The following is a 22,267-nucleotide window of genomic DNA, read 5'->3' as shown; positions in this document are numbered from 1 at the left end:
CGGTTTGGTTCTGCTGAGGGAAAGTGGTATGAACTACAGGTTGTTACAATACGGAAGTTGGTGAGAGTTGGCGTGGTTGGTGTGGCTGTGGCGCTAGTGTGGCAGAGGACATGTGGTCACGAGGTGTGGCCACAAGGTCACCGTGTACAGGTGTGGCCACAAGGTCACCGTGTACAGGTGTGGCCCGCAGCACGCAGCACCAAAACTCCAGAATATTACCGCCACATATAAACCAGTGTCGACTGTTGCCAAGTCCCTGGAGGCGGCCCCACCCGCCAACACTGCCTGCCTCCTCCTCCTGCTGCTTCAGGCTGTCTCCACACCCCCCAGCCACACCCCCCAGCCACACACCCCAGCCACTCCCCCAGCCACACCCCCCAGCCACACCCCCAGCCACACCCCCAGCCACACCCCCAGCCACACCCCCCAGCCACACCCCCCAGCCACACCCCCCAGCCACACCCCCCAGCCACACCCCCAGCCACACCCCCCAGCCACACCCCCAGCCACACCCCCCAGCCACACCCCCCAGCCACACCCCCCAGCCACACCCCCCAGCCACACCCCCCAGCCACACCCCCCAGCCACACCCCCCAGCCACACCCCCCAGCCACACCCCCCAGCCACACCCCCAGCCACACCCCCCAGCCACACCCCCCAGCCACACACCACAGCCACACCCCCCAGCCACACACCACAGCCACACACCCCAGCCACACACCCCAGCCACACACCCCAGCCACACACCCCAGCCACACCCCCAGCCACACCCCCCAGCCTGGTGGGATGTGACGCTGGTCAGATCCTGGCTTGGCCTGGGTGATGTGGGTGTGACACCTGTGTGTCTGTGTGTGTGTGTGTGTGTTGGTGGTGCAGGCCATCCTGGAGCTGCTGTTGCAACTCACAGATGTATGTCACACTCTTCCTGGCCACAGTACCCCATGTGTCAGGTCATGTGGTGGTGGCCACAGTACCCCATGAGCCAGGTCATGTGGTGGTGGTGGTGGCCACAGTACCCCATGTGCCAGGTCATGTGGTGGTGGTGCTGGCCACAGTACCCCATGTGCCAGGTCATGTGGTGGTGGTGGCCACAGTACCCCATGTGCCAGGTCATGTGGTGGTGGTGCTGGCCACAGTACCCCATGTGCCAGGTCATGTGGTGGTGGCCACAGTACCCCATGTGTCAGGTCATGTGGTGGTGCTGGCCACAGTACCCCATGTGTCAGGTCATGTGGTGGTGGTGGCCACAGTACCCCATGTGCCAGGTCATGTGGTGGTGGTGCTGGCCACAGTACCCCATGTGCCAGGTCATGTGGTGGTGGTGCTGGCCACAGTACCCCATGTGCCAGGTCATGTGGTGGTGCTGGCCACAGTACCCCATGTGCCAGGTCATGTGGTGGTGCTGGCCACAGTACCCCATGTGCCAGGTCATGTGGTGGTGCTGGCCACAGTACCCCATGTGCCAGGTCATGTGGTGGTGGTGCTGGCCACAGTACCCCATGTGCCAGGTCATGTGGTGGTGGTGCTGGCCACAGTACCCCATGTCAGGTCATGTGGTGGTGGTGGTGGCCACAGTACCCCATGTGTCAGGTCATGTGGTGGTGGCCACAGTACCCCATGTGCCAGGTCATGTGGTGGTGGTGCTGGCCACAGTACCCCATGTGTCAGGTCATGTGGTGGTGCTGGCCACAGTACCCCATGTGCCAGGTCATGTGGTGGTGCTGGCCACAGTACCCCATGTGCCAGGTCATGTGGTGGTGGTGGTGGCCACAGTACCCCATGTGTCAGGTCATGTGGTGGTGGCCACAGTACCCCATGTGCCAGGTCATGTGGTGGTGCTGGCCACAGTACCCCATGTGCCAGGTCATGTGGTGGTGGTGCTGGCCACAGTACCCCATGTGCCAGGTCATGTGGTGGTGGTGCTGGCCACAGTACCCCATGTGCCAGGTCATGTGGTGGTGCTGGCCACAGTACCCCATGTGCCAGGTCATGTGGTGGTGCTGGCCACAGTACCCCATGTGCCAGGTCATGTGGTGGTGGTGCTGGCCACAGTACCCCATGTCAGGTCATGTGGTGGTGGTGGTGGCCACAGTACCCCATGTGTCAGGTCATGTGGTGGTGGCCACAGTACCCCATGTGCCAGGTCATGTGGTGGTGGTGCTGGCCACAGTACCCCATGTGTCAGGTCATGTGATGGTGCTGGCCACAGTACCCCATGTGCCAGGTCATGTGGTGGTGCTGGCCACAGTACCCCATGTGCCAGGTCATGTGGTGGTGGCCACAGTACCCCATGTGTCAGGTCATGTGGTGGTGGCCACAGTACCCCATGTGCCAGGTCATGTGGTGGTGCTGGCCACAGTACCCCATGTGTCAGGTCATGTGGTGGTGGCCACAGTACTCCATGTGCCAGGTCATGTGGTGGTGCTGGCCACAGTACCCCATGTGCCAGGTCATGTGGTGGTGGTGCTGGCCACAGTACCCCATGTGCCAGGTCATGTGGTGGTGCTGGCCACAGTACCCCATGTGCCAGGTCATGTGGTGGTGCTGGCCACAGTACCCCATGTGCCAGGTCATGTGGTGGTGCTGGCCACAGTACCCCATGAGCCAGGTCATGTGGTGGTGGTGGTGGCCACAGTACCCCATGTGCCAGGTCATGTGGTGGTGGTGCTGGCCACAGTACCCCATGTGCCAGGTCATGTGGTGGTGCTGGCCACAGTACCCCATGAGCCAGGTCATGTGGTGGTGGTGCTGGCCACAGTACCCCATGTGCCAGGTCATGTGGTGGTGGTGCTGGCCACAGTACCCCATGAGCCAGGTCATGTGGTGGTGCTGGCCACAGTACCCCATGTGCCAGGTCATGTGGTGGTGGTGCTGGCCACAGTACCCCATGAGCCAGGTTATGTGGTGGTGGTGTTGGCCACAGTACCCCATGTGCCAGGTCATGTGGTGGTGGTGCTGGCCACGGTACCCCATGTGCCAGGTCATGTGGTGGTGGTGCTGGCCACAGTACCCCATGTGCCAGGTCATGTGGTGGTGCTGGCCACAGTACCCCATGTGTCAGGTCATGTGGTGGTGCTGGCCACAGTACCCCATGTGCCAGGTCATGTGGTGGTGCTGGCCACAGTACCCCATGTGCCAGGTCATGTGGTGGTGCTGGCCACAGTACCCCATGTGCCAGGTCATGTGGTGGTGCTGGCCACAGTACCCCATGTGCCAGGTCATGTGGTGGTGCTGGCCACAGTACCCCATGTGCTAGGTCATGTGGTGGTGGTGCTGGCCACAGTACCCCATGAGCCAGGTTATGTGGTGGTGGTGCTGGCCACAGTACCCCATGAGCCAGGTCATGTGGTGGTGCTGGCCACAGTACCCCATGAGCCAGGTCATGTGGTGGTGGTGCTGGCCACAGTACCCCATGTGCCAGGTCATGTGGTGGTGGTGCTGGCCACAGTACCCCATGTGCCAGGTCATGTGGTGGTGGTGCTGGCCACAGTACCCCATGTGCCAGGTCATGTGGTGGTGGTGCTGGCCACGGTACCCCATGAGCTAGGTCATGTGGTGGTGGTGCTGGCCACAGTACCCCATGAGCTAGGTCATGTGGTGGTGCTGGACACAGTACCCCATGTGCCAGGTCATGTGGTGGTGCTGGACACAGTACCCCATGTGCCAGGTCATGTGGTGGTGCTGGCCACAGTACCCCATGTGCTAGGTCATGTGGTGGTGGTGCTGGCCACAGTACCCCATGAGCCAGGTTATGTGGTGGTGGTGCTGGCCACAGTACCCCATGAGCCAGGTCATGTGGTGGTGCTGGCCACAGTACCCCATGAGCCAGGTCATGTGGTGGTGGTGCTGGCCACAGTACCCCATGTGCCAGGTCATGTGGTGGTGGTGCTGGCCACAGTACCCCATGAGCTAGGTCATGTGGTGGTGGTGCTGGCCACAGTACCCCATGAGCTAGGTCATGTGGTGGTGCTGGACACAGTACCCCATGTGCCAGGTCATGTGGTGGTGCTGGCCACAGTACCCCATGAGCTAGGTCATGTGGTGGTGCTGGACACAGTACCCCATGTGCCAGGTCATGTGGTGGTGCTGGCCACAGTACCCCATGTGCTAGGTCATGTGGTGGTGCTGGCCACAGTACCCCATGTGCCAGGTCATGTGGTGGTGCTGGCCACAGTACCCCATGTGCCAGGTCATGTGGTGGTGCTGGCCACAGTACCCCATGTGCTAGGTCATGTGGTGGTGCTGGCCACAGTACCCCATGTGCCAGGTCATGTGGTGGTGCTGGGCACAGTACCCCATGTGCTAGGTCATGTGGTGGTGCTGGTCACAGTACCCCATGTGCCAGGTCATGTGGTGGTGCTGGACACAGTACCCCATGTGCCAGGTCATGTGGTGGTGCTGGCCACAGTACCCCATGTGCTAGGTCATGTGGTGGTGCTGGCCACAGTACCCCATGTGCCAGGTCATGTGGTGGTGCTGGCCACAGTACCCCATGTGCCAGGTCATGTGGTGGTGGTGGTGGCCACAGTACCCCATGTGCCAGGTCATGTGGTGGTGCTGGACACAGTACCCCATGTGCCAGGTCATGTGGTGGTGGTGGTGGCCACAGTACCCCATGTGCCAGGTCATGTGGTGGTGCTGGCCACAGTACCCCATGTGCCAGGTCATGTGGTGGTGCTGGCCACAGTACCCCATGTGTCAGGTCATGTGGTGGTGGTGCTGGCCACAGTACCCCATGTGCCAGGTCATGTGGTGGTGGTGCTGGCCACAGTACCCCATGAGCTAGGTCATGTGGTGGTGGTGCTGGCCACAGTACCCCATGAGCTAGGTCATGTGGTGGTGGTGCTGGCCACAGTACCCCATGAGCTAGGTCATGTGGTGGTGCTGGACACAGTACCCCATGTGCCAGGTCATGTGGTGGTGCTGGCCACAGTACCCCATGAGCTAGGTCATGTGGTGGTGCTGGACACAGTACCCCATGTGGCAGGTCATGTGGTGGTGCTGGCCACAGTACCCCATGTGCTAGGTCATGTGGTGGTGCTGGCCACAGTACCCCATGTGCCAGGTCATGTGGTGGTGCTGGCCACAGTACCCCATGTGCCAGGTCATGTGGTGGTGCTGGCCACAGTACCCCATGTGCTAGGTCATGTGGTGGTGCTGGCCACAGTACCCCATGTGCCAGGTCATGTGGTGGTGCTGGACACAGTACCCCATGTGCTAGGTCATGTGGTGGTGCTGGCCACAGTACCCCATGTGCCAGGTCATGTGGTGGTGCTGGACACAGTACCCCATGTGCCAGGTCATGTGGTGGTGCTGGCCACAGTACCCCATGTGCTAGGTCATGTGGTGGTGCTGGCCACAGTACCCCATGTGCCAGGTCATGTGGTGGTGCTGGCCACAGTACCCCATGTGCCAGGTCATGTGGTGGTGGTGGTGGCCACACTACCCCATGTGCCAGGTCATGTGGTGGTGCTGGACACAGTACCCCATGTGCCAGGTCATGTGGTGGTGGTGGTGGCCACAGTACCCCATGTGCCAGGTCATGTGGTGGTGCTGGCCACAGTACCCCATGTGCCAGGTCATGTGGTGGTGCTGGCCACAGTACCCCATGTGTCAGGTCATGTGGTGGTGGTGCTGGCCACAGTACCCCATGTGCCAGGTCATGTGGTGGTGGTGCTGGCCACAGTACCCCATGAGCTAGGTCTTGTGGTGGTGGTGCTGGCCACAGTACCCCATGTGCCAGGTCATGTGGTGGTGCTGGACACAGTACCCCATGTGCCAGGTCATGTGGTGGTGGTGCTGGCCACAGTACCCCATGAGCTAGGTCATGTGGTGGTGGTGCTGGCCACAGTACCCCATGTGCCAGGTCATGTGGTGGTGCTGGCCACAGTACCCCATGAGCTAGGTCATGTGGTGGTGGTGCTGGCCACAGTACCCCATGTGCCAGGTCATGTGGTGGTGCTGGCCACAGTACCCCATGTGTCAGGTCATGTGGTGGTGCTGGCCACAGTACCCCATGTGCCAGGTCATGTGGTGGTGGTGCTGGCCACAGTACCCCATGAGCTAGGTCATGTGGTGGTGGTGCTGGCCACAGTACCCCATGTGCCAGGTCATGTGGTGGTGGTGCTGGCCACAGTACCCCATGTGCCAGGTCATGTGGTGGTGGTGCTGGCCACAGTACCCCATGTGTCAGGTCATGTGGTGGTGGTGGCCACAGTACCCCATGTGCCAGGTCATGTGGTGTGGGGATGTGGCGGACGGGCCGGTACAGGGCGAACTTGTTGCACTCGGCCCTCCACACAAGGGCTTCCGGTAACTCAGTCAGCCATGTCTTCATGTTGGTGCGGGTTCGAGGCTCCCCGCAACCCGTCCTCGTAAAAATGACGTCGCTTTTCGCTCGTATGCGCTGCGCTATGACCAAAAGTGGACGTGATTTGAAATGAAATCGGCTCACGAAAGTGACCTACTGTCCCGTTTTCTGTTTGGGTCGTCTGGCTTACTCGGTAAGGTTAGGAGAGGACACTTTCAATTGACGATTTTCATGACGTTTTGAAACTTTATGAGAATTTCCTGCTCTCCTGACCTACCAGAGGACCTTTAACTTGCTGTTGTAGGAAAAAAAAAAATCCAAAATGTATTTTCATTTTTTTATTTTCAAATTACGTTCATTTTCGGCCAAACGGCCAAATTCCGACGTAATATGTAAGAGGATAGAGACCAAGGTATTGAGAGGTGTTAATAATAAGGAACGTTACCAGACGCAGCAGCATCCTGCGTCTGGAAACGTCAATGTTCGAGTCTCCTAGACGTTACCTTGAGATGATTTCGGGGCTTAGCGTCCCCGCGGCCCGGTCCTCGACCAGGCCTCCACCCCCAGGAAGCAGCCCGTGACAGCTGACTAGCACCCAGGTACCTATTTTACTGCTAGGTAACAGGGGCATAGGGTGAAAGAAACTCTGCCCATTGTTTCTCGCAGGCGCCTGGGATCGAACCCAGGACCACAGGATCACAAGCCCAGCGTGCTGTCCGCTCGGCCGACCGGCTCCCTGGGGGGGGGGGGGGAAGGGGCGACTGTGGGCGGTGGGTGAGAGAGAGAGAGGGGGGGGGTGTAGTGTTAGTGGGTGGGCGGTGGGTGAGAGAGAGAGGGAGAGAGGGGGTGTAGTGTGAGAAGGTGGGGGGGGGGCGGGCTCTGTCATGCTGCCCAAAGATCAATGTTGGACTCTGTGACCCAAAACACACTGCTCTTAGTCCCTTGTTACGTTACTCTCTCTCCCCCCCCCCCCCCCCCCGCAGCTCTCTCTCTCTCCCGCAGCTCTTTATAAGATTTTAGTTTTGTTTTATTAGTTTTGTAAAGCTGTAATATCAATATAACTATAAGTTAAGTACTAATTTTAATTAAGAAGCAATAAAATGCTTGTCGTCCTACACTAAGAAGGTTAGGTTAGGTCGTGGTTTTCTATACAGCTTTTCAGGTAAACTCTAATATTCACAATATTTTGGTGCGATTCTGGCGATTAAGTGCATTTATGTACTAAACCGATAGTCAGGATTGCACTTATTACATTTAGTATTAAAATGTACTGTCTATTCGGAGGAGGAGCTGCCCGATGACCGACCTGTATGCGTCCTTGCGACCCTCGTTAAGGTACACTCGGGAGGACAAGGTAGTTGAAGGTGTTTCCTTGCGTGTAGGCTGTGGACAGGTGACTACCTTTACTGACATTACTAGTCTCCGTGGTGTAGTGGTAAGACACTCGCCTGGGGTTCCACGAGCGCTTTGTCATGGGTTCGTATCCTGGCCGGGGAGGATTTACTGGGCGCAAATCCTTAACTGTAGCCTCTGTTTAACGCAACAGTAAAATGTGTACTTGGTTGTAACAAGGATTCTTCGCGGCGGGGATCGTATTCCAGGGACCTGCCCGAAACGCTACGCGTACTAGTGGCTCTACAAGAATGTAACAACTCTTCTATATATCTCAATTAACAAATGTTGTTGTTTAAGATTCGTTACCTGGAACAAAAAGTTCCAAGTAGCACGGTCTATGGTGAGCCCGTAGTACATTAACAAGGTGGGGGAGTGGACTTGGTCTACTCCTACACCTATCTTATCCACTACCTCTGTCCCCTGTAATTATAACTATATTTAATATACTACTCGCGTTAGAAGTTATTCGGTGAAATGAATACAAGGAGAGATGCATCAGGGCTGTGACAGTTGTGTTACGGGGCGTTACAACCCTGACCTGCTACAAGGGACTATTGTATTTATGACACGACAATTTTGTTTCTGTGAGTGCTGTTACATCTAGGCATTGTTTGTTACCGCCCTTCCCTTATCCACTTGCTTTGTAATCCCATCTGTGTACACATGACTTAAAGCTCACTTTCTTCTGTGCACATACACTTCATTGACTTGCATTCCACCTGTGTAGGAAGTGGGTGTGTGCGTGTGCGGAGGAGTTAATAAGATGGGGCGATTGTACGATGGGGTAGTTGATAGGTGTTAGAGGGATGGGGGTTATATAGAGCACAGGGATGGGTAATGGGGGATTAACTTGTATAAAGGTGCTAAGGTAGTATCTTGGAGAGAGACGTTCAGTCGCACCTCCACAGATCTCCAGTATCAGCTAATGATACTGGTAATGGCTCAAAAGGGCCACCACTTTCGGGCTATTCATGCCCGTGCCACCTTTTGGGTGGCTTAATCTTCATCAATCAATCATCTTGGATAGTAAGTGGTTAACTTCATATTGTAGGGGGAGTAATAGGGTTTACGGAACGAGGTTAGTATACCAGGGGGGGGGGGTATACATCAATAAAGGATGGGGTATGCGGGGAGGAGTTTGATGGGAAATTGGGTGATTTAGACTTGTGTAGTAAGCAGAGTTGTGGAGCTGCCGGGCCCGAGTTCCCTGCTCCCGTGTGGAGTCGTCCGGCCGGGGTGACGGCTCCCCGCCCTGACCTACATGTACCTGCAGGCTCCAGCAGGGGGCCGCTAGCCGGGCCTTCTCAACATTCTCTCTTACCTGCGCCCGCCAGTTCCCATGATGTTCTTGTATGTACTTGTAACACTGTGTATAGGGTTAGCTTCAACTACTTGTCCACTTACACATTGACGACTCTTAAGAGTCAAGTACACTATTTCTTCCTGATATCTGTGTGGCTCTTTTGTCTCTAGTTCCAGTCAATGCTCCCTGATTCACTATCTCTGATTCATTCTCTCTCTTTCTCTATCTTTTCCATCTTCCACCGCGTGTGCGCGCTCGGGTCTGTGTGCGCGCACACACCTAGTTGTGGGGGGGGGGGGGGGGGGTTGAGCTTTGGCTCTTTAGTCCCGCCTCTCAACTGGTGTATAGATTCCTGGACTCTATCATATCTACAATTGAAACTGTGTATGAAATCTGCCTCCGCCACCTCACTTCCTAATGCATTCCATTTGTCATCTACTCTGACACTAAATAGTTCTTTCTAATATGTCTCTATCTCACTCTTTGGGCCCTCAGTTTCCACCTGTGTCCCCGAGTGCGTGTGCCCCTTGTGTTAAATAGCCTGTCTTTATCTACCCTATTAATTCCTTTGAGAATCTTGTATGTGGCGATCATTTCCCCCCCCCTAACTCTTATCTTCCAGCGACGTGAGGTTTAATTCACGTAAGGCACGCGCACACACGCACACGCACGTACGTACTCACGTACTCACCTAGTTGTGTTTGCGGGGGTTGAGCTCTGGCTCTTTGGTCCCGCCTCTCAACCGTCAATCAACAGGTGTACAGATTCCTGAGCCTATCGGGCTCTGTCATATCTACACTTGAAACTGTGTATGGAGTCAGCCTCCACCACATCACCCCCTAATGCATTCCATTTGTCAACCACTCTGACACTAAAAAAGTTCTTTCTAATATCTCTGTGGCTCATTTGGGCACTCAGTTTCCACCTGTGTCCCCTTGTGCGTGTTCCCCTTGTGTTAAATAGACTGTCTTTATCTACCCGATCAATTCCCTTCAAAATCTTGAATGTGGTGATCATGTCCCCCCTAACTCTTCTGTCTTCCAGCGAAGTGAGGTTTAATTCCCGTAGTCTCTCCTCGTAGCTCATACCTCTCAGCTCGGGTACTAGTCTGGTGGCAAACCTTTGAACCTTTTCCAGTTTAGTCTTAGTTTTGCAGTTTTGTGTGTGTGTGTGTGTGTGTGTGTGTGTGTGTGTGTGTGTGTAAGAATGAATGAATGAATGAATGAGAATCAAAGACACTCATCACTGGATGAATGGGCCGAAAGCCTCCTACATGCATTGTATTATTTACACCATCATTCATAACTCATTTTAATTCATTTTTTTCTTGTTTTCCAGGTCAGGTGATGTGACGACTAGTGTAGAGTGAGTACAGCAGTGTGATGATACAGTAGCGTGGGTCGCACATGTATACAAGCCATTACAGTTGTGGCTGTACTCACTGTATCCGTACAGTGAGTACAGCAGTGTGTGATGATACAGTAGCGTGGGTCGCACTAGTGTAGAGTGAGTACAGCAGTGTGATGATACAGTAGCGTGGGTCGCACATGTATACAAGCCATTACAGTTGTGGCTGTACTCACTGGATCCGTACAGTGAGTACAGCAGTGTGTGATGATACAGTAGCGTGGGTCGCACATGTATACAAGCCATTACAGTTGTGGCTGTACTCACTGGATCCGTACAGTGAGTACAGCAGTGTGTGATGATACAGTAGCGTGGGTCGCACATGTATACAAGCCATTACAGTTGTGGCTGTACTCACTGGATCCGTACAGTGAGTACAGCAGTGTGTGATGATACAGTAGCGTGGGTCGCACATGTATACAAGCCATTACAGTTGTGGCTGTACTCACTGGATCCGTACAGTGAGTACAGCAGTGTGTGATGATACAGTAGCGTGGGTCGCACATGTATACAAGCCATTACAGTTGTGGCTGTACTCACTGGATCCGTACAGTGAGTACAGCAGTGTGTGATGATACAGTAGCGTGGGTCGCACATGTATACAAGCCATTACAGTTGTGGCTGTACTCACTGGATCCGTACAGTGAGTACAGCAGTGTGTGATGATACAGTAGCGTGGGTCGCACATGTATACAAGCCATTACAGTTGTGGCTGTACTCACTGGATCCGTACAGTGAGTACAGCAGTGTGTGATGATACAGTAGCGTGGGTCGCACATGTATACAAGCCATTACAGTTGTGGCTGTACTCACTGGATCCGTACAGTGAGTACAGCAGTGTGTGATGATACAGTAGCGTGGGTCGCACATGTATACAAGCCATTACAGTTGTGGCTGTACTCACTGGATCCGTACAGTGAGTACAGCAGTGTGTGATGATACAGTAGCGTGGGTCGCACATGTATACAAGCCATTACAGTTGTGGCTGTACTCACTGGATCCGTACAGTGAGTACAGCAGTGTGTGATGATACAGTAGCGTGGGTCGCACATGTATACAAGCCATTACAGTTGTGGCTGTACTCACTGGATCCGTACAGTGAGTACAGCAGTGTGTGATGATACAGTAGCGTGGGTCGCACATGTATACAAGCCATTACAGTTGTGGCTGTACTCACTGGATCCGTACAGTGAGTACAGCAGTGTGTGATGATACAGTAGCGTGGGTCGCACATGTATACAAGCCATTACAGTTGTGGCTGTACTCACTGGATCCGTACAGTGAGTACAGCAGTGTGTGATGATACAGTAGCGTGGGTCGCACATGTATACAAGCCATTACAGTTGTGGCTGTACTCACTGGATCCGTACAGTGAGTACAGCAGTGTGTGATGATACAGTAGCGTGGGTCGCACATGTATACAAGCCATTACAGTTGTGGCTGTACTCACTGTATCCGTACAGTGAGTACAGCAGTGTGTGATGATACAGTAGCGTGGGTCGCACATGTATACAAGCCATTACAGTTGTGGCTGTACTCACTGGATCCGTACAGTGAGTACAGCAGTGTGTGATGATACAGTAGCGTGGGTCGCACATGTATACAAGCCATTACAGTTGTGGCTGTACTCACTGGATCCGTACAGTGAGTACAGCAGTGTGTGATGATACAGTAGCGTGGGTCGCACATGTATACAAGCCATTACAGTTGTGGCTGTACTCACTGGATCCGTACAGTGAGTACAGCAGTGTGTGATGATACAGTAGCGTGGGTCGCACATGTATACAAGCCATTACAGTTGTGGCTGTACTCACTGTATCCGTACAGTGAGTACAGCAGTGTGTGATGATACAGTAGCGTGGGTCGCACATGTATACAAGCCATTACAGTTGTGGCTGTACTCACTGGATCCGTACAGTGAGTACAGCAGTGTGTGATGATACAGTAGCGTGGGTCGCACATGTATACAAGCCATTACAGTTGTGGCTGTACTCACTGTATCCGTACAGTGAGTACAGCAGTGTGTGATGATACAGTAGCGTGGGTCGCACATGTATACAAGCCATTACAGTTGTGGCTGTACTCACTGTATCCGTACAGTGAGTACAGCAGTGTGTGATGATACAGTAGCGTGGGTCGCACATGTATACAAGCCATTACAGTTGTGGCTGTACTCACTGTATCCGTACAGTGAGTACAGCAGTGTGTGATGATACAGTAGCGTGGGTCGCACATGTATACAAGCCATTACAGTTGTGGCTGTACTCACTGGATCCGTACAGTGAGTACAGCAGTGTGTGATGATACAGTAGCGTGGGTCGCACATGTATACAAGCCATTACAGTTGTGGCTGTACTCACTGGATCCGTACAGTGAGTACAGCAGTGTGTGATGATACAGTAGCGTGGGTCGCACATGTATACAAGCCATTACAGTTGTGGCTGTACTCACTGTATCCGTACAGTGAGTACAGCAGTGTGTGATGATACAGTAGCGTGGGTCGCACATGTATACAAGCCATTACAGTTGTGGCTGTACTCACTGGATCCGTACAGTGAGTACAGCAGTGTGTGATGATACAGTAGCGTGGGTCGCACATGTATACAAGCCATTACAGTTGTGGCTGTACTCACTGGATCCGTACAGTGAGTACAGCAGTGTGTGATGATACAGTAGCGTGGGTCGCACATGTATACAAGCCATTACAGTTGTGGCTGTACTCACTGGATCCGTACAGTGAGTACAGCAGTGTGTGATGATACAGTAGCGTGGGTCGCACATGTATACAAGCCATTACAGTTGTGGCTGTACTCACTGGATCCGTACAGTGAGTACAGCAGTGTGTGATGATACAGTAGCGTGGGTCGCACATGTATACAAGCCATTACAGTTGTGGCTGTACTCACTGGATCCGTACAGTGAGTACAGCAGTGTGTGATGATACAGTAGCGTGGGTCGCACATGTATACAAGCCATTACAGTTGTGGCTGTACTCACTGTATCCGTACAGTGAGTACAGCAGTGTGTGATGATACAGTAGCGTGGGTCGCACATGTATACAAGCCATTACAGTTGTGGCTGTACTCACTGGATCCGTACAGTGAGTACAGCAGTGTGTGATGATACAGTAGCGTGGGTCGCACATGTATACAAGCCATTACAGTTGTGGCTGTACTCACTGTATCCGTACAGTGAGTACAGCAGTGTGTGATGATACAGTAGCGTGGGTCGCACATGTATACAAGCCATTACAGTTGTGGCTGTACTCACTGTATCCGTACAGTGAGTACAGCAGTGTGTGATGATACAGTAGCGTGGGTCGCACATGTATACAAGCCATTACAGTTGTGGCTGTACTCACTGTATCCGTACAGTGAGTACAGCAGTGTGTGATGATACAGTAGCGTGGGTCGCACATGTATACAAGCCATTACAGTTGTGGCTGTACTCACTGTATCCGTACAGTGAGTACAGCAGTGTGTGATGATACAGTAGCGTGGGTCGCACATGTATACAAGCCATTACAGTTGTGGCTGTACTCACTGTATCCGTACAGTGAGTACAGCAGTGTGTGATGATACAGTAGCGTGGGTCGCACATGTATACAAGCCATTACAGTTGTGGCTGTACTCACTGGATCCGTACAGTGAGTACAGCAGTGTGTGATGATACAGTAGCGTGGGTCGCACATGTATACAAGCCATTACAGTTGTGGCTGTACTCACTGGATCCGTACAGTGAGTACAGCAGTGTGTGATGATACAGTAGCGTGGGTCGCACATGTATACAAGCCATTACAGTTGTGGCTGTACTCACTGGATCCGTACAGTGAGTACAGCAGTGTGTGATGATACAGTAGCGTGGGTCGCACATGTATACAAGCCATTACAGTTGTGGCTGTACTCACTGTATCCGTACAGTGAGTACAGCAGTGTGTGATGATACAGTAGCGTGGGTCGCACATGTATACAAGCCATTACAGTTGTGGCTGTACTCACTGTATCCGTACAGTGAGTACAGCAGTGTGTGATGATACAGTAGCGTGGGTCGCACATGTATACAAGCCATTACAGTTGTGGCTGTACTCACTGTATCCGTACAGTGAGTACAGCAGTGTGTGATGATACAGTAGCGTGGGTCGCACATGTATACAAGCCATTACAGTTGTGGCTGTACTCACTGTATCCGTACAGTGAGTACAGCAGTGTGTGATGATACAGTAGCGTGGGTCGCACATGTATACAAGCCATTACAGTTGTGGCTGTACTCACTGTATCCGTACAGTGAGTACAGCAGTGTGTGATGATACAGTAGCGTGGGTCGCACATGTATACAAGCCATTACAGTTGTGGCTGTACTCACTGGATCCGTACAGTGAGTACAGCAGTGTGTGATGATACAGTAGCGTGGGTCGCACATGTATACAAGCCATTACAGTTGTGGCTGTACTCACTGGATCCGTACAGTGAGTACAGCAGTGTGTGATGATACAGTAGCGTGGGTCGCACATGTATACAAGCCATTACAGTTGTGGCTGTACTCACTGTATCCGTACAGTGAGTACAGCAGTGTGTGATGATACAGTAGCGTGGGTCGCACATGTATACAAGCCATTACAGTTGTGGCTGTACTCACTGTATCCGTACAGTGAGTACAGCAGTGTGTGATGATACAGTAGCGTGGGTCGCACATGTATACAAGCCATTACAGTTGTGGCTGTACTCACTGTATCCGTACAGTGAGTACAGCAGTGTGTGATGATACAGTAGCGTGGGTCGCACATGTATACAAGCCATTACAGTTGTGGCTGTACTCACTGTATCCGTACAGTGAGTACAGCAGTGTGTGATGATACAGTAGCGTGGGTCGCACATGTATACAAGCCATTACAGTTGTGGCTGTACTCACTGGATCCGTACAGTGAGTACAGCAGTGTGTGATGATACAGTAGCGTGGGTCGCACATGTATACAAGCCATTACAGTTGTGGCTGTACTCACTGGATCCGTACAGTGAGTACAGCAGTGTGTGATGATACAGTAGCGTGGGTCGCACATGTATACAAGCCATTACAGTTGTGGCTGTACTCACTGGATCCGTACAGTGAGTACAGCAGTGTGTGATGATACAGTAGCGTGGGTCGCACATGTATACAAGCCATTACAGTTGTGGCTGTACTCACTGTATCCGTACAGTGAGTACAGCAGTGTGTGATGATACAGTAGCGTGGGTCGCACATGTATACAAGCCATTACAGTTGTGGCTGTACTCACTGTATCCGTACAGTGAGTACAGCAGTGTGTGATGATACAGTAGCGTGGGTCGCACATGTATACAAGCCATTACAGTTGTGGCTGTACTCACTGTATCCGTACAGTGAGTACAGCAGTGTGTGATGATACAGTAGCGTGGGTCGCACATGTATACAAGCCATTACAGTTGTGGCTGTACTCACTGTATCCGTACAGTGAGTACAGCAGTGTGTGATGATACAGTAGCGTGGGTCGCACATGTATACAAGCCATTACAGTTGTGGCTGTACTCACTGTATCCGTACAGTGAGTACAGCAGTGTGTGATGATACAGTAGCGTGGGTCGCACATGTATACAAGCCATTACAGTTGTGGCTGTACTCACTGTATCCGTACAGTGAGTACAGCAGTGTGTGATGATACAGTAGCGTGGGTCGCACATGTATACAAGCCATTACAGTTGTGGCTGTACTCACTGTATCCGTACAGTGAGTACAACTGTGTGTGATGATACAGTAGCGTGGGTCGCACATGTATACAAGCCATTACAGTTGTGGCTGTACTCACTGTATCCGTACAGTGAGTACAGCAGTGTGTGATGATACAGTAGCGTGGGTCGCACATGTATACAAGCCATTACAGTTGTGGCTGTACTCACTGTATCCGTACAGTGAGTACAGCAGTGTGTGATGATACAGTAGCGTGGGTCGCACATGTATACAAGCCATTACAGTTGTGGCTGTACTCACTGTATCCGTACAGTGAGTACAGCAGTGTGTGATGATACAGTAGCGTGGGTCGCACATGTATACAAGCCATTACAGTTGTGGCTGTACTCACTGTATCCGTACAGTGAGTACAGCAGTGTGTGATGATACAGTAGCGTGGGTCGCACATGTATACAAGCCATTACAGTTGTGGCTGTACTCACTGTATCCGTACAGTGAGTACAGCAGTGTGTGATGATACAGTAGCGTGGGTCGCACATGTATACAAGCCATTACAGTTGTGGCTGTACTCACTGTATCCGTACAGTGAGTACAGCAGTGTGTGATGATACAGTAGCGTGGGTCGCACATGTATACAAGCCATTACAGTTGTGGCTGTACTCACTGTATCCGTACAGTGAGTACAGCAGTGTGTGATGATACAGTAGCGTGGGTCGCACATGTATACAAGCCATTACAGTTGTGGCTGTACTCACTGTATCCGTACAGTGAGTACAGCAGTGTGTGATGATACAGTAGCGTGGGTCGCACATGTATACAAGCCATTACAGTTGTGGCTGTACTCACTGTATCCGTACAGTGAGTACAGCAGTGTGTGATGATACAGTAGCGTGGGTCGCACATGTATACAAGCCATTACAGTTGTGGCTGTACTCACTGTATCCGTACAGTGAGTACAGCAGTGTGTGATGATACAGTAGCGTGGGTCGCACATGTATACAAGCCATTACAGTTGTGGCTGTACTCACTGTATCCGTACAGTGAGTACAGCAGTGTGTGATGATACAGTAGCGTGGGTCGCACATGTATACAAGCCATTACAGTTGTGGCTGTACTCACTGTATCCGTACAGTGAGTACAGCAGTGTGTGATGATACAGTAGCGTGGGTCGCACATGTATACAAGCCATTACAGTTGTGGCTGTACTCACTGTATCCGTACAGTGAGTACAGCAGTGTGTGATGCTACAGTAGCGTGGGTCGCACTAGTGTACAGTGAGTACAGCAGTGTGTGATGATACAGTAGCGTGGGTCGCACATGTATACAAGCCATTACAGTTGTGGCTGTACTCACTGTATCCGTACAGTGAGTACAGCAGTGTGTGATGATACAGTAGCGTGGGTCGCACATGTATACAAGCCATTACAGTTGTGGCTGTACTCACTGTATCCGTACAGTGAGTACAGCAGTGTGTGATGCTACAGTAGCGTGGGTCGCACTAGTGTACAGTGAGTACAGCAGTGTGTGATGATACAGTAGCGTGGGTCGCACATGTATACAAGCCATTACAGTTGTGGCTGTACTCACTGTATCCGTACAGTGAGTACAGCAGTGTGTGATGCTACAGTAGCGTGGGTCGCACTAGTGTACAGTGAGTACAGCAGTGTGTGATGATACAGTAGCGTGGGTCGCACATGTATACAAGCCATTACAGTTGTGGCTGTACTCACTGTATCCGTACAGTGAGTACAGCAGTGTGTGATGCTACAGTAGCGTGGGTCGCACTAGTGTACAGTGAGTACAGCAGTGTGTGATGATACAGTAGCGTGGGTCGCACATGTATACAAGCCATTACAGTTGTGGCTGTACTCACTGTATCCGTACAGTGAGTACAGCAGTGTGTGATGCTACAGTAGCGTGGGTCGCACTAGTGTACAGTGAGTACAGCAGTGTGTGATGATACAGTAGCGTGGGTCGCACATGTATACAAGCCATTACAGTTGTGGCTGTACTCACTGTATCCGTACAGTGAGTACAGCAGTGTGTGATGCTACAGTAGCGTGGGTCGCACTAGTGTACAGTGAGTACAGCAGTGTGTGATGATACAGTAGCGTGGGTCGCACATGTATACAAGCCATTACAGTTGTGGCTGTACTCACTGTTTCCGTACAGTGAGTACAGCAGTGTGTGATGATACAGTAGCGTGGGTCGCACATGTATACAAGCCATTACAGTTGTGGCTGTACTCACTGTATCCGTACAGTGAGTACAGCAGTGTGTGATGATACAGTAGCGTGGGTCGCACATGTATACAAGCCATTACAGTTGTGGCTGTACTCACTGGATCCGTACAGTGAGTACAGCAGTGTGTGATGATACAGTAGCGTGGGTCGCACATGTATACAAGCCATTACAGTTGTGGCTGTACTCACTGTATCCGTACAGTGAGTACAGCAGTGTGTGATGATACAGTAGCGTGGGTCGCACATGTATACAAGCCATTACAGTTGTGGCTGTACTCACTGTATCCGTACAGTGAGTACAGCAGTGTGTGATGATACAGTAGCGTGGGTCGCACATGTATACAAGCCATTACAGTTGTGGCTGTACTCACTGTATCCGTACAGTGAGTACAGCAGTGTGTGATGATACAGTAGCGTGGGTCGCACATGTATACAAGCCATTACAGTTGTGGCTGTACTCACTGGATCCGTACAGTGAGTACAGCAGTGTGTGATGATACAGTAGCGTGGGTCGCACATGTATACAAGCCATTACAGTTGTGGCTGTACTCACTGTATCCGTACAGTGAGTACAGCAGTGTGTGATGATACAGTAGCGTGGGTCGCACATGTATACAAGCCATTACAGTTGTGGCTGTACTCACTGTATCCGTACAGTGAGTACAGCAGTGTGTGATGCTACAGTAGCGTGGGTCGCACTAGTGTACAGTGAGTACAGCAGTGTGTGATGATACAGTAGCGTGGGTCGCACTAGTGTACAGTGAGTACAGCAGTGTGTGATGCTACAGTAGCGTGGGTCGCACTAGTGTACAGTGAGTACAGCAGTGTGATGATACAGTAGCGTGGGTCGCACATGTATACAAGCCATTACAGTTGTGGCTGTACTCACTGTATCCGTACAGTGAGTACAGCAGTGTGTGATGCTACAGTAGCGTGGGTCGCACTAGTGTACAGTGAGTACAGCAGTGTGTGATGATACAGTAGCGTGGGTCGCACATGTATACAAGCCATTACAGTTGTGGCTGTACTCACTGTATCCGTACAGTGGAACAATAAACGTATGGCTAACATAAGAGTGGCGAGATTTGTATGAACAAAACTTGTAGCATAAATAAAACAATATTTGCATAGACTAAGTATAACATTATTATAATGTTATACATTAGATTATTCAAATTCTGTCTCTGAAGCTCAGTTTTGAGACAGTTAAAAAATGTATTCATGACAATAAGAGAGGTGGCGTTCTGTATATTGGCAAAGCCGGAAAGTCGGTAATATGAAGGGACGACGACGTTTCGGTCCGTCCTGGACCATTCTCAAGTCGATTGTCGACTTGGGTACTCAATGACATTCTCAAGTCATTCACAATCGACTTGAGAATGGTCCAGGACGGACCGAAACGTCGTCGTCCCTTCACCTTCTAGTGTGTGGTCTGGTCAACATACTTCTGCCACGTTATTGTGACTCATCGCCTGCAAGAGAATGTACTTTTGGTCGTCTCAAACTGTACTGTCTGGATAGGAAATAAGAGGCATCACATAATTTATACATGGAAGAAACTGAAGGGTCAGGTACACAATTTGCACAGTAAAACAACAACATACTGGGGGAAAGATATGACAGGGAATGCAGAATAGACACGATGAAGAGTAGAGGTGCCATACAGAAGGAACACTCTGAGAACAATGTATGAACATCAGAGGTTCACGGTTAAGGCTAGGCTTGGGGAGTGGAAGATCTCCCAGATCCAGGTATGCCATATGTAACGTCTTCGATCGCAATAATGACTCCCCAACCCTAAAGTATCTTGACTGCTAGGGACTCGGTTAGTGTTTGGATTATAGTACCAAGTGGTTTAAGATTGGTTTCGAAACATAGGTTTTCGTTATTATTGGTTTGCCAGTGATAATACTCATGTAAAGGTACTAAGTAGCAATGGTGGGTTGTATCCTAGAGGCCAGTCATTGACCTACGGGACCTCGATGAGGTTAACAGTCTTCCAGTCCCCTGATGGGAAGTATTTCTATCCAGGTAGCCAGTCCAGTGTGCTACACTATGGTGTCGAGGTGCATTTGTGGGTCGGGTGCTGCATAGTACAGGTCATGATGGTGTCAATACATAGAGCAAGTGTTGGTGCAGGGCCGCGGGGCGTGAGGGGAGGGAAGAGAGGCAGGTGGTGAGAGAAGGAGACAAGGCTGAGGGAGTAGTAGTAGTAGCAGCAGCAGCAGGTTGCCAGGAGGAGGTCGGGTTCACGGGCCCTCACGAGACAGTGACTGTCGGGCGCCGGAGGAGGATGCACCTCTCCGTCGCCCCGGGGTTGCCTAAACACACTGGGTGTTGAGCGTGTCTAGTGTGAGTGGTTACTGAGGTGTAGTGGAGGGGGTGGTCCGGTACACCCTCGCCCCGCCTTCCGCCCACTCCAGCAGCAGCAGCAGCGTGAGGACGTGACTCAGGGGAGCGTTGATGGTGCGACTCTGCCAGTGTGCTCCCCACCACCACCAGTTGTTGTGGAGGCCAAGTGAACCCGTTTGGTGGTGAGGGCGGCGGGCCGTCAAGGTCGCGTGATCCCACAGTGTGTAGCTATGTGGCATGCAGTGTGGCGGGGTGTGCCGCTCTCTCCTCCTCACCCATGGAGACCCACGCACTGCTGACCCCACCACACACAATCCCGCCCTCCGCTTCCAATTTACTCACAATGTGCAATATACACAAAAGCCGCAACTGGTTATGAAGTGAGGCTAGTGTAGGTGTTTGTAATGACTTTTGTGTAGTGTTGTGTAGAGAACGGACCGTGGTGAAGGTGTGTAGTGTGAGCACTCCCGCCCCACACCCGCCCCACACCCGCCTCTCCCCCCTCACCCTCAACATGGGACTCAAGCAACTCGACCCGCCCGAGAAGTGGACTCATCCCCCCAAGAAGAAGTGGATCTATAATTATTTGGCTGACGGTAAGCAAGACGTCTGCTTGTAATGGGCCAGTGCCCCTAGCGTCCCCTGTGGTGATCACCTTACACAGTCCTTGCAACACTCTCAGGTGGTACCCGCACTTGGATTGTACCTGGAACATACCTGGAGAGGGTTTCGGGAGTTGTTGTACTCCCCCGAGCCCGGCCTGGGACCAGACTCCACTTGTGATAACTTGATCCAACAGTCTGTTGCTTGGAGCGGCCGGCAGGCCCGTATGGGTTCTGGGATTTCTTGTACTGCCCAAGCACCGCCCGGGGCCAGGCTTGACTTGGGAGTTTGGTCCAACAGGCTGTTGCTGTACTTGTGAGTAGTGACCTGTAACTCCCAGTCGTCATTGTCAGCTCCTAATTTGTCTGCTGATTATTTATCAATGAGCTAGTGTGACCCACAAGTGTGCCAGGATAACTGGCACTTATTCAGATTGTACAGGAACTAGGAATTCTTACGTGGAACAGTTGCTAGCGTCTACCTGGGTAGACAGGTAATATGGGTGTCTCTGCAGCCCGTCCTCCAAACAAAGCCCCTAAGTTCATTCCATCCACCCGCCAAACCCCCTGTTTATGAATGAAAAGCGGTTTACACACGACTCACAACTGCTGACGTTCGAACATATCCGGAACAAGTGTTTCACTGACGAATTTTGTTCGAATCACAACGCTATAAATGCTTCACCCACGTACTACAAATAATCGCCAACAGAACCTAAACACCTAACTTAACCTATACCTATATATGTATGCACAATATGATAATATAATTCCCGTTTTGAATGAACAGCATATAAAAGTTTATGAATGTGTGGGGTCGACTGCTGGATGGAATGGACTTGGTCTCCGTCCTTGGTGGCTTCTGGCTACCGGGGCCCTCTTACCCTGCACACCACATTGGTCCTCCCATGTCGGCGGAGGGTTTATTTTATAGTTATTATTTTGAGGCGACAAT

The 22,267-nt window shown here is 51.9% G+C and overlaps 1 protein-coding gene across 7 annotated transcripts in view; it reads left to right on the top strand.

The window, feature by feature from the left end:
• Positions 1-22,267, top strand: part of LOC123772094 (uncharacterized) — a 95,570-nt gene that overhangs the window by 56,592 nt on the left and 16,711 nt on the right. Inside the window, exon 2 of one of the 7 annotated variants that reach the window (XM_069311165.1) lies at positions 10,347-10,373. The exons of 4 other annotated variants lie outside the window; for them this stretch is intronic. Coding sequence is in view for 2 of the 3 variants with exons in the window: in XM_045765032.2 (XP_045620988.1) it covers positions 21,225-21,306 (82 nt within the window). In the remaining variant the exon portion in view is untranslated. Of the gene's footprint in view, positions 1-10,346; positions 10,374-20,400; positions 21,307-22,267 lie in introns of those variants that run through there. 2 more of the 7 variants (XM_045765032.2, XM_045765033.2) reach the window with 2 other exon arrangements.

Source organism: Procambarus clarkii, chromosome 69 (assembly GCF_040958095.1).
Source record: "Procambarus clarkii isolate CNS0578487 chromosome 69, FALCON_Pclarkii_2.0, whole genome shotgun sequence".
In the NCBI taxonomy this organism is placed as follows: domain Eukaryota; kingdom Metazoa; phylum Arthropoda; class Malacostraca; order Decapoda; family Cambaridae; genus Procambarus; species Procambarus clarkii.
This window is presented reverse-complemented; position numbering and strand designations above follow the sequence as displayed.